Source organism: Schistocerca serialis, chromosome 4, assembly GCF_023864345.2.
Source record: "Schistocerca serialis cubense isolate TAMUIC-IGC-003099 chromosome 4, iqSchSeri2.2, whole genome shotgun sequence".
Taxonomy (NCBI): domain Eukaryota; kingdom Metazoa; phylum Arthropoda; class Insecta; order Orthoptera; family Acrididae; genus Schistocerca; species Schistocerca serialis.
Window position 1 is genome coordinate 857,050,877 of NC_064641.1, and position 13,330 is coordinate 857,064,206.

A 13,330-nucleotide genomic window follows, 5' to 3' on the forward strand; every position below is an offset into this window, starting at 1 on the left:
TTGATTGATCGATCTTGTGGCAAGAACTCTTGGTGCTTTATGCCATTAAAATTGAGCAACTGAGCGAGCATAACCTGCACGTTTGAATGCTCTTGTGGAGCTTTTTTCAATCTTGGCAATTTAGAATGCTTCCTTTGGAATGATAGTGTATTAATTTTGACATCATGTCCATAAATCCATGCTTCATCACCTATTATGACACCTCATCTGTTGTGCATCACTGTTCACTTTTTCTAGTGGCTCCCAAGCAACTTGCATTTGCCACTGTTTTTGATAGAAATTTGACACTTTTGGAACAAATTTTTCTGTCGCATGTTTCATACTCAGAACATCAGAAAATTTCATGGCATGGGCTATTTAATATGCCAACAGCATCAGCAATGTCTGTCTGTGATTTAGTGACCATTTCAGTACTTTTTTCCGCAGTTTCATTTGTTGATGATTGGCTGGGGCATCCAGGGTTCTTGTTGAAAATGACATCTTCACAGCTTTCTTTGAAACACTTAAATCATTTTGTAAGCCCTTTATTCAGTAATAGCAGAAAAGCAATATTTAAGGTTCTTAAAACTTCAGCACACCTTACTCTGTTCTTACAGCAAAATTAACACAACAACAAAGAAACTGGGCACTTCTAATACAAAAAAACAAAATTATGACATTTCTGTTACTTGTTGGGCACATCTCTTCTAGTACCAGTTTTGGGATAGTTCGGCAGAGCCAAAATTTGGGAAAATGGGAGGAAGCAAGTTCAGATATGTTATTTGTATCAACTTGTGAGGCTTAGACAGGGAGGAGATGGAGGGCATCTACTCGTAGAATATGTTATGGCTCATTCTCCAATGTAGTTTTGTTGTCACGAAGCTTCAAAGTATATCCATATTAGAGCATCTGTGACATCTCCGCAAATAATTAGTACACATTTGTTCACACTAATGCTCTTTGTTCTTCCTATAAGTAAAATGTAAGTTGGACTTCTCATTGGTGTTAGGAATATAAGAATTTCAGTTTTTTAATCATTTGTGAAATTTTTTTATGTCAGTCACCTTTTGAAGCACTGATGCAGAAATGAGAAAGCACATTTTCAAAACTGAAGGAATATTGAGCGTTAAGAAGAGGTGATTCTGTCATCAGAAGTTAGAAGAAAAATGATGTGAAAAGATACAGGAAATTAGTTGAGGGGGGGGGGGGAGGGGGGGGGGAAGCCATTCAGTTTATTCAGGGAAAAGACCAAGAGCATAAACAAAAGTGATGAAAAGGCACAAATTTATCGTTTGCACCTCAGTATCTTGAACAAATCTTGTAACACATTCCACACTTCGCTGATCACACTATTTTTAAAAAACCTTATCCATTCATCTGCTATGTCTTTAGAATCCAGTGGAAGGAACTGTTGTTTGGAGAAGCACAGAATTTATTTCATGCTTATCAGTTTAAAAACAAGATCACCTAAATGGGGGCTTAGTGTCAAAACAGCAGATCAGTGTAAAGTAAAAATACAGCCCAATCCTTAATATGGAATGGTGTTCCTGAATGTGGAAAAATAGGACCCTGACTGTATAGCTTAAAAGAACAAAAGCATCTTGAACTTTCAAAACTGGCTTCTTTGAGACACGAAGACAAACTTCAGAAATGGATAGAGTTTTGAAAAAAAAAAAAAAAAAATAATTTTTGCTTTAGGTATCACTATTTTTGAAAGACTGTCTGATTTTTTTTTTCTTTTTTCTTTTTTCAAGCTACTTTTCTTCCCATTTTTGATACTTTAAATCAGTGGCTTCACTTTCTCATGATATGGTGTAATTAATTTATTTATGGAACGATATTCTTCAGAATTCATAAAATGTTCTTATGTTTCCATAGATGTCTTGAAAGCATCCTTTTTTGTTGTTGTAGGGCATTTTCAGACTTGCCTGTGAGAATGTGCTCAAAATAATGAAGAGAGGTCGAGAAACACTTCTAACACTCTTGGAAGCTTTTGTGTATGATCCTTTGATTGACTGGACACCTGGAAATGAAGCTGGTTACACAGGTCTGCATGCCTTCTTTGTTTTCGTGTGTGCTTGTTTTGTGATTGTTTATACTACAAAACTTAGTACTTGCTAGATTACATTATTTCTGTTTAATTGATATATACTGAAACAGTCCCTGGATAAACTAGTTTGTTTTCTCTGTGTAAGCCAAAAGATCAGTGGAATACTAACACTTAAGTGAGAGGACTGTGCACTTTTCAAAATTGTGTGCTATAATTGCTATCATTATAAGTACTAAATGTGAAATACATTATTTGTATTGACAGAGAAACAACCAAAACTAGATATTAATTTTTGATATGTAATTTTTTTTTTTCTTTATTCCTTCGAATCCAAGTTATGGAATTTACTTTTTTAACATGGTGTGTGTTCAATTGTAGATGCAGTGTGGAATTAATGTTAATTGTTCTGCCCTACACTACCAAGTTAGTATGTGTTTACTAGACCCACACTGTACACATTTCAGAAAAAAACTAATAAACTTGTTGAGGTGTGTGAAATTAGTTTTCACATTATGCTGTGAAATGACATAGTATGCAGTATCAGTGTAAGCTCTCTAACTGAATTTTAGTGTAAAAATCTTTCAACAAATACCTTGATTTTCTTTTAATTATGTTCTTAATATAATATCTTCAATACGATGCAACACAAGGAATTGACTGTTGATTCTCTCTCTCTCTCTCTCTCTCTCTCTCTCTCTCTCTCTCTCACACACACACACACACACACACACACACACACACACACACACACACACAAGAAATGTCGTATCCTCCCGTCCTTTCTTCTTGTCAGTGTTTTTCACAAGTTCCTCTCTCTTCGCTGATTCTGTGGAAAACCTCCTGATTTCTTACCATATCAGTCTATCTGTCAACATCCTTTATGGTACCACAACTCAGATGCTGTGCTCCAAACATACATTATCAGATATTTCTTCCTCGAACTAAGGCCGATGTTTGATACTAATATACTTCCTTGGGCTGGGAATGCCCTCTTTGTATGTGCTAGTCTGTTTTTTATGCCTGCCTTGCTTCATATGTCATTCATTATTTTGCTTCCAATGTGTCAGAATTCCTTCACTTTGTCTACTTCATGATCACCAGTTTTGATGTTAAGTTTCTTGGTATTCTCATTTCTGCTATTCTTCATTATGTCTTTCTCCATTTTATTCTCAATGCATAGTGTTCACTTATTAGGCTGTTCATTCCACTCAACAGGTCCTGCAATTTTCCTCAATTCCACTGAGGAGAACATGTTGTCAGAAAATCTTATCATTGATACCCTATAACCCAAAATTTTAATCCCTCTCCTGAATATTTCTTTTATTGCTTTTGCTGCATGGCCTGAACAGCATGGGTAAAGACTGCATTCCTGTCTTATGCTGTTTTTAATCCAAGCACTGTCTACATCTACATACTTATATATAACTTGATTCCAACTTTCGCCAGAGTTGTTCATTTTATTAATAGTGTGGCCGCCAACAATATAAAACGCAAGGCGAGTCTGGCTTTATTAAGAGAACGGATCCGTTTTACGCGTCGTGAGTTAGACGCTGTCGCCAGGAATTTATATTATTTACATCTGAAGATTTCAGCAAGATGTTCTTGCCTTAGTTGGGACTGGATTGACGGCGTATCCTGGGCCAAGGCAGACCTGGCTCGCAGGGACAGTACGAACAGACAAAGTGCGAAGTTTAGCCAACTCGTAACACGAAAACCGCAAGAAGCTATCTCTGGACGATCCGTGGTGAACCTCACGGAGAAATCTTTTGACGATGCGACGGTGTCAGTGCTTGCGAAAGGTTTAAACTTCGCTCCTACACCTGCCTCCCTGCCTTTAACGGATTTCATCAGTTCCATTGAGGAAGCCATTAGACGTCTCCCTGTGGATTCTGCAGACGAAATTCGACGTGAATCTTGCCGAACGTTGTTGAAATGTGCGCCACAACGGAGTAACATCTCGCCAGCTGAAAGAGCTGCTCTCCGCAGCCTGAGAGAAGATACTAGCACAGTCGTACTGCCTGCGGATAAGGGTAACGCCACAGTTCTTCTGACAAGAGAAGCCTACAACGAGAAGATATATTGTCAGCTAAATGATTCTACGTACCGTAGAATTGAAAAGGACCCAACAAGCCGAATATCAAGGAAAACTACTACCCTTTTGAACGACTGTTCTCTACCTGAAGAAGTTATCAAGAGATTGAGACCACACAATGCAGTACCACCAAGACTCTACGGTCTTCCGAAGATACACAAGGATGGTGCCCCACTACGATTAATAGTGAGTAATATTGGTGCTGTGACCTATTCTACAGCAAAATATCTGGCCTCATTACTAAAGCCGTATGTGGGTAAGTGTTGCCACCATATACGTAATTCCGAGGATTTTGTCAGTCGCTTGAAGGAAGTTAAGCTTAGCAGCTCGGATTTATTAGTCAGCTTTGATGTGGTCTCACTTTTTACCAAAGTGCCTTTAATGGAATCATTACATCTTATTGGTAACTTATTCAGTGCAGAAATGACGGCCTTGTTTGAACATATACTCTCCTCAACGTACTTTTTATTCAATGACGAATTCTTTGAACAAACAGACGGCGTCGCCATGGGGAGCCCTTTGTCGCCTGTGGTAGCTAATCTCTTTATGGAGGACTTTGAGGAGAAAGCACTTGAGTCTGCTGTTTTAAAGCCTACGGTCTTCTGGCGGTACGTAGATGATACTTTTGCTGTATGGCCTCATGGCAGACAGGAACTGGAGAAATTCCTTCATCACTTAAACTCATTACATGAGAACATCAAATTTACGATGGAGATTGAAAAAGAGGGCACTTTACCATTTCTAGACGTGCTAGTACGCCGTAAAAATGATGGGTCATTAGGACATTCTGTGTACAGGAAAGCGACTCACACAGATCTGTATCTCCAGGCGTCAAGCTGCCATCACCCAGCACAAACAGCCGGTGTTCTCAGTACCTTAATACATCGAGCGCATATAATATCGGATGATGAAAACCTCCACGCAGAATTAGAACACTTGGAGAAGGTTTTCAAAGAGAATGGCTACACTTCTCGCCAAATAAGGAAGGCCATGCGCAACTATCATAACAAGAAGCAACGCACTGAGGACGCAGATGATGACTTTAAATCAACTGCGTTCCTTCCATACGCTGGGAATGTGTCGTCGAAAATAGGCCGATTACTGAAGAAAAATAAAATCAAGGTTATCTTCCGTCCACCAGCAAAGAACCGGGCCCTGGTTGGATCCGTTAAAGACGATTTACAACTGAAGAAGGCAGGCGTCTACAAAATTCCCTGTGAATGTGGCGCTGCATATATTGGCCAGACGACAAGAACTGTCCATGAGCGATGTATAGAACATGAAAGATACACCCGTCTGCGGCAACCGTCAAAATCGGCAGTAGCAGAGCACTGTATTTCTTTGGGACATTCAATGGAATACAATGTAACAAAAATTTTATCCCCGGTTTCCGGTTTTTGGGATTCCGTAATCAAGGAATCAGTGGAAATACGTCTTGCCAATAATCTTATAAATCGTGACAACGGCTTTCAGCTGGATAAAAATTGGAATCCTGTTATTAAAATTATACAATCACAGCGGAATCGACAGTGTCATTCGATACTCAATGACTAGATGAACCTTTATTTCCACCACCGAGGGCAGCACGTACAACTCGGCTATGCTGCGCATGTCAACACCTGACGCATGCGCAGTAGGATGCCAGTACATTTCACATGCGCGAGATTCGGCATAAATACCGCGACTGCACCTGGGCTCTTCAGTAGTTGTGTACTCACCTGATGATGGCCGGACGTCTCTGGGCCGAAATATCGTGGCAGAATGTCGACGGGATCCGGCTGCATACCCGGAAATTATTAGAAGAAGAAATACGCCGGGAAAATTTCAGAAATCACAGCAATAGAATTGTTCTGCAGTCAACTTCAAATGTCAGTTCTCTAAGTATTCTCAGAAGTGTTCTTCAAAAAGAACATAATCTTCTCTCCAGTGATCCCCATTTGAGTTTTCGAAGCATCTCCGTAATACTTGCATGTTGTTCAAACCTACTGGTAACAGATCTAACAGTCTGCGTCTGAATTGTTTCAATGTCTTCCTTTAATCCAACCTGGTGCAGATCCCAAACACTTAAGCATACTGAAGAATAGGTCGCATTAGCATCCTAGGTGTGGTCCTCTTTACAGATGAACCATACTTTCCTGCTTTGTTCTTGGTTTTCCATTTTAATTTTTCCTGTGATTCTTCTTGTACACATTGTATATTACCTGTTGTTCCCTGTAGCTTACACCTAGTTTTATGAGAATTTTGAAAATCTTGTACCATTTAACATGGCCAGATGCTTTTCCTTGATCAATAAACCCCGTGAACATGTTTTGATTTTTCTTAATTTAACTCTAATGTGTTGATTCACACAATATGTAGAGCAGTCATTTGTTTGTTTTTGAACGTTTGGCTACCAGTGAGGCACCAGGCCCTATTGGTAACAGACTAGGAGAGTAGTAGGTTACATATTTAGCTCACTCTACGTGCTTTTTATAGTTAATTCTGAACTTACTAGTGCTAGGGTGGATAGGATGTATGCATGTTGTGTACGGATGCAGGCAGAGGTGCCACAGTTCATTAATAGCTGAAGGCAGTTCTGGCCATGGCTATCCATTTTCAGGATGCTGTATTGGAATTTAGTGGTGGTAGAGAATCTAAGGTATCGTATGGGATACCTCAAGTGTTGCTTGTTTTGCCCATGGGTTCTACTGCTGAAGGGCCGGCCGAAGTGGCCGTGCGGTTAAAGGCGCTGCAGTCTGGAACCGCAAGACCGCTACGGTCGCAGGTTCGAATCCTGCCTCGGGCATGGATGTTTGTGATGTCCTTAGGTTAGTTAGGTTTAACTAGTTCTAAGTTCTAGGGGACTAATGACCTCAGCAGTTGAGTCCCATAGTGCTCAGAGCCATTTCTACTGCTGAAGCATCCTGCAGCAGACATGATGCAAGGGATCTGCACTCACCACAGAAGGAGTGGTGGGCTGTAATGTGTTAGCGTCACTTGAGACAGTGTGTCAATGTGGAGGCTTGCCGTCGGGCCTTGCCCATTCGCACAGTGAGTAGACAGGTGGTTGCTCCTTTAGCAGGGACTGAGCAGGCACACAAAGACAGGGATTTACTAGTCAATGGGAGCTCCAGTGTTAGACATGTTATGGATCCCTTAGCAAAATAGGGTCAAGGGTTGGAAAGAAGTCCAATGTGCACTTGGTGTATTTGCCAGGTGGCCTTATCCAAGATATGGAGGAGGCCCTGCCTGTGGCTATCGAAGGTTGAGTGTGCAGTCGTCTGTGAGTTGTGGCTCATGTCAATACCTGTGATGTCTATTGTGTGGGTTCTGGTGCCATCCTTGGTTTGTAAGTGCTACTGGCAGAAGTCGTGAAGATCACTGACGTGGCTTGTGGGGTGCAAACAGAGCTCACAGTTTGCAGCTACATACCCAGAGTTGATCAGTGTCCATTGGTTTGGAGTCGTGTGGACAGCTTCAACAATATTTTGCATTGATTCTGTGATGGTCTCGGCTGCAGATTTCTGGATGTGGTTTACGGGGTGGAGGATAGTTGGACTTCCCTTGATTGCTCAAGAGTGCACTACACAAAGGAAGGAAGTACTTGGAGAGTGCACATGGGTTTGTTTGGGCTAAGTAGTAATTCGGGATCCTCGAATTAATGCTCACCAGGTGATATGCAGAGAGCAAAATCAGACTGCATATGAAGTAGAGAGTAAAATTTTAACAATAAGTTGTCAAAGTATTCGTAACAAAATTCCTGAATTTACTGCTCTCCAGGAAAGCTGTCATGCTCAAATTATTCTCTGAACTGATAGCTGGAGGAAATCTGAATTGGAAAGCTTTGAAATATTTAACAAGGCATGGAGCACATATTGAAAGGACAAATTAGGCGCTATAGGACAGGGAGTGTTCATTGCAGTCAACAAAAATATTATCTATTGAGGATGAAATTGAGTCAACTGTAAAGTCATCTTGACTTGAGTAACAGTCATAGCTGAATTCAATTACTGGATGTTTTTACTGGCCACCAGATTGGGTAATGATAGTTTTGGAATCATTCAAGGAAAGTATACACTCAAAAGTACAGAAATATCCGTATCATGCACTCTTAATTTGAGGCAACTTTAACCTACAGAGCATAGGTTGGGCTTCTGTGGATTCATTGTGGGTAGTATGGACAGACAGTAATATGAAGTAATCTTGAACACAGTTTTCTGAAAACTGTATTGAGCAGCTAGTTCAACAGCCCAGTGCAGTGGAAATATTTTAGACCTTGTAGCTACAAACAGACCTGACCTTATCAATAATGTCAGTGTAGTGATGGAGATCTATGATCATGATGTCATTTTAGGGAAGATTGTCACTAAAGTTAATAAGTCCATCAAAAAGGCCAGGAGAGTACTGTTGCTGGAAAGAGGAAATAAGCAGTTGTAAGCATTCCTTTTGGACAATGAATGGACATCATTTAGTTCCAATATGATGAATTTAGAGGAATTACGGGCAAAGCTCAGACTTACTGTGAATCACACTCTGGAGAAGTATGCACTGAGGAAGTGGATTGAGGATGGAAAAAAACATACCATGACTTAAGAAAAAAAAGAAATCGGATGATGGTGAGGAAGCGAGATACTGTTGCATCCTCGGCTTAGAAAAGAATGCGCAAATGAAAATAGGCAGAAGTTAGTAGAAATTCGTGCATCTTTAAAAAGACCGATGCGTGGAGCGTGCAACTTGCACTGTAATACCGTAGCAAAAGATCTTCCTGAGAACCTGTGAAAACTCTGCTCCTAAAATTGTTAAACGGGTTAAAGGCTTCTATTCAGTCACTCTTTAACCAGACGGGTGTGGCCATAGCAGACAGCAAAATGAATCTTGAAGCTTTAAATTTCACATTAAAGAAATCGTTCAAGCAGGATGGTCATACAAACAATTTGTGATTTGACCATCTCACAGACTCCCATATGGAGAACGTAAAAATAGGCATCCCTGGCAGAGAGAAGCAACTGAAAGACTGGAAAACAAATAATTCACCATATTTGGGTGGAATCCTGAGTTGGTTTTATAGAGAACACTCTATGGCATTAGCCCGTTATTTAGCTTGCATTTATCACAAATATTTTGCCTAATGCAAATTTGTAAGCTACTGAAAAAAGCACAGGTGATCCTTTGTATAAGAAGGGTAAAAGAACAGACCTGCAAAGTGGAAGACCAAATCCTTAACATCAGTTCGCTACAGAACTGTGAGCTTATTCAGGTTTTGAATGTAATAAATTGACTTGAAACATGCAAGTTTATGTCCACAAATCAGCAAGGATTTAGGAAGCATCTCTCGTGTGAATCTGAGCTCGTCCTTTTCTCTCATAATGTCTGTGAACCAGATTTCGTATTCTTAGATTTCCAGAAAGCATCAGACATCATGCCCCATTGCAGAATATTAAACAAGGTACACGCATACAGAATAGATTCCCAGATACGTGAGTGGCTCAAAGGCTTTTTAAGTAATGGAACCCAGAAGATCATCCTTGACAGCAGGTGTTCATGAGAGATGAGGGTATCAGGACTGCCCCAGAGAAGTGTGATAAGAAAGCTCTTATTCTCTCTCTCTCTCTCTCTCTCTCTCTCTCTCTCTCTCTCTCTGTATCTGTATATATATATATATATATATATATATATATATATATATATATATATATATATATATATATATGATTGAAAAAAAGATGATGAACTTACCAAACAAAAGCGCTGGCAGGTCGATAGACACACAAACAAACACAAACATACACACAAAATTCTAGCTTTCGCAACCAATGGTTGCCTCGTCAGGAAAGAGGGAAGGAGAAGGAAAGTGGGTTTTAAGGGAGAGGGTAAGGAGTCATTCCAATCCCGGGAGCGGAAAGACTTACCTTAGGGGGAAAAAAGGACAGGTATACACTCGCACACACACACATATCCATCCACACATACACAGACACAAGCGGACATTTGTAAAGGCAAAGAGTTTGGGCATTTTTTGGGCAGAGATGTCAGTCGGGGCGGATGTACAGAGGCAAAGATGAAGTTGAAAGACAGGTGAGGTATGAGCGGCGGCAAATTGAAATTAGAAATTAGCGGAGATTGAGGCCTGGCGGATAGCGAGAAGAAAGGATATGCTGAAGGGCAAGTTCCCATCTCCGGAGTTCTGACAGGTTGGTGTTAGTGGGAAGTATCCAGATAACCCGGACGGTGTAACACTGTGCCAAGATGTGCTAGCCGTGCACCAAGGCATGTTTAGCCACAGGGTGATCCTCATTACCAACAAACACTGTCTGCCTGTGTCCATTCATGCGAATGGACAGTTTGTTGCTGGTCATTCCCACATAGAACGCTTCACAGTGTAGGCAGGTCAGTTGGTAAATCACGTGGGTGCTTTCACACGTGGCTCTGCCTTTGATCGTGTACACCTTCCGGGTTACAGGACTGGAATAGGTGGTGGTGGGAGGGTGCATGGGACAGGTTTTACACCGGGGGCGGTTACAGGGGTAGGAGCCAGAGGGTAGGGAAGGTGGTTTGGGGATTTCATAGGGATGAACTAAGAGGTTGCGAAGGTTAGGTGGACGGCGGAAAGACACTCTTGGTGGAGTGGGGAGGATTTCATGAAGGATGGATCTCATTTCAGGGCAGGATTTGAGGAAGTCGTATCCCTGCTGGAGAGCCACATTCAGAATCTGATCCAGTCCCGGAAAGTATCCTGTCACAAGTGGGGCACTTTTGGGGTTCTTCTGTGGAAGGTTCCGGGTTTGAGGAGATGAGGATGTGGCTCTGGCTATTTGCTTCTGTACCAGGTCGGGAGGGTAGTTACGGGATGCAAAAGCTGTTTTCAGGTTGTTGGTGTAATGGTTCAAGGATTCCGGACTGGAGCAGATTCGTTTGCCACGAAGACCTAGGCTGTAGGGAAGGGACCGTTTGATGTGGAATGGGTGGCAGCTGTCATAATGGAGGTACTGTTGCTTGTTGGTGGGTTTAATGTGGACGGACGTGTGAAGCTGGCCATTGGACAGGTGGAGGTCAACGTCAAGGAAAGTGGCATGGGATTTGGAGTAGGACCAGGTGAATCTGATGGAACCAAAGGAGTTGAGGTTGGAGAGGAAATTCTGGAGTTCTTCTTCACTGTGAGTCCAGATCACGAAAATGTCATCAATAAATCTGTACCAAACTTCGGGTTGGAAGGCCTGGGTAACCAGGAAGGCTTCCTCTAAGCGACCCATGAATAGGTTGGCATACGAGGGGGCCATCCTGGTACCCATGGCTGTTCCCTTTAATTGTTGGTATGTCTGGCCTTCAAAAGTGAAGAAGTTGTGGGTCAGGATGAAGCTGGCTAAGGTAATGAGGAAAGAGGTTTTAGGTAGGGCGGCAGGTGATCGGCGTGAAAGGAAGTGCTCCATCGCAGCGAGGCCCTGGACATGCGGAATATTTGTGTATAAGGAAGTGGCATCAATGGTTACAGGGATGGTTTCCGGGGGTAACAGACTGGGTAGGGATTCCAGGCGTTTGAGAAAGTGGTTGGTGTCTTTGAAGGATGGGAGACTGCATGTAATGGGTTGAAGGTGTTGATCTACGTAGGCAGAGATGCGTTCGGTGGGGGCTTGGTAACCAGCTACAATGGGACGGCCGGGATGATTGGGTTTGTGAATTTTGGGAAGAAGGTAGAAGGTAGGGGTGCGGGGTGTTGGTGGGGTCAGGAGGTTGATGGAGTCGGGTGAAAGGTTTTGTAGGGGGCCTAAGGTTCTGAGGATTCCTTGAAGCTCCTTCAACCCATTACATGCAGTCTCCCATCCTTCATCAAAGACACCAACCACTTTCTCAAACACCTGGAATCCCTACCCAGTCTGTTACCCCCGGAAACCATCCTTGTAACCATTGATGCCACTTCCTTATACACAAATATTCCGCATGTCCAGGGCCTCGCTGCGATGGAGCACTTCCTTTCACGCCGATCACCTGCCGCCCTACCTAAAACCTCTTTCCTCATTACCTTAGCCAGCTTCATCCTGACCCACAACTTCTTCACTTTTGAAGGCCAGACCTACCAACAATTAAAGGGAACAGCCATGGGTACCAGGATGGCCCCCTCGTATGCCAACCTATTCATGGGTCGCTTAGAGGAAGCCTTCCTGGTTACCCAGGCCTGCCAACCCGAAGTTTGGTACAGATTTATTGATGACATTTTCGTGATCTGGACTCACAGTGAAGAAGAACTCCAGAATTTCCTCTCCAACCTCAACTCCTTTGGTTCCATCAGATTCACCTGGTCCTACTCCAAATCCCATGCCACTTTCCTTGACGTTGACCTCCACCTGTCCAATGGCCAGCTTCACACGTCCGTCCACATTAAACCCACCAACAAGCAACAGTACCTCCATTATGACAGCTGCCACCCATTCCACATCAAACAGTCCCTTCCCTACAGCCTAGGTCTTCGTGGCAAACGAATCTGCTCCAGTCCGGAATCCTTGAACCATTACACCAACAACCTGAAAACAGCTTTTGCATCCCGTAACTACCCTCCCGACCTGGTACAGAAGCAAATAGCCAGAGCCACATCCTCATCTCCTCAAACCCGGAACCTTCCACAGAAGAACCCCAAAAGTGCCCCACTTGTGACAGGATACTTTCCGGGACTGGATCAGATTCTGAATGTGGCTCTCCAGCAGGGATACGACTTCCTCAAATCCTGCCCTGAAATGAGATCCATCCTTCATGAAATCCTCCCCACTCCACCAAGAGTGTCTTTCCGCCGTCCACCTAACCTTCGCAACCTCTTAGTTCGTCCCTATGAAATCCCCGAACCACCTTCCCTACCCTCTGGCTCCTACCCCTGTAACCGCCCCCCGGTGTAAAACCTGTCCCATGCACCCTCCCACCACCACCTATTCCAGTCCTGTAACCCGGAAGGTGTACACGATCAAAGGCAGAGCCACGTGTGAAAGCACCCACGTGATTTACCAACTGACCTGCCTACACTGTGAAGCGTTCTATGTTGGAATGACCAGCAACAAACTGTCCATTCGCATGAATGGACACAGGCAGACAGTGTTTGTTGGTAATGAGGATCACCCTGTGGCTAAACATGCCTTGGTGCACGGCTAGCACATCTTGGCACAGTGTTACACCGTCCGGGTTATCTGGATACTTCCCACTAACACCAACCTGTCAGAACTCCGGAGATGGGAACTTGCCCTTCAGCA

General features: G+C 42.8%; 1 protein-coding gene across 1 annotated transcript in view; it reads left to right on the forward strand.

Annotated features, from left to right (window-relative positions):
* LOC126473496 (serine/threonine-protein kinase SMG1) overlaps nt 1-13,330 on the forward strand; it is a 353,891-nt gene that overhangs the window by 259,803 nt on the left and 80,758 nt on the right. Inside the window, exon 37 of the mRNA XM_050100581.1 lies at nt 1,891-2,026. Within this exon, the coding sequence (XP_049956538.1) occupies nt 1,891-2,026 (136 nt within the window). The remainder of the gene's footprint in view (nt 1-1,890; nt 2,027-13,330) is intronic.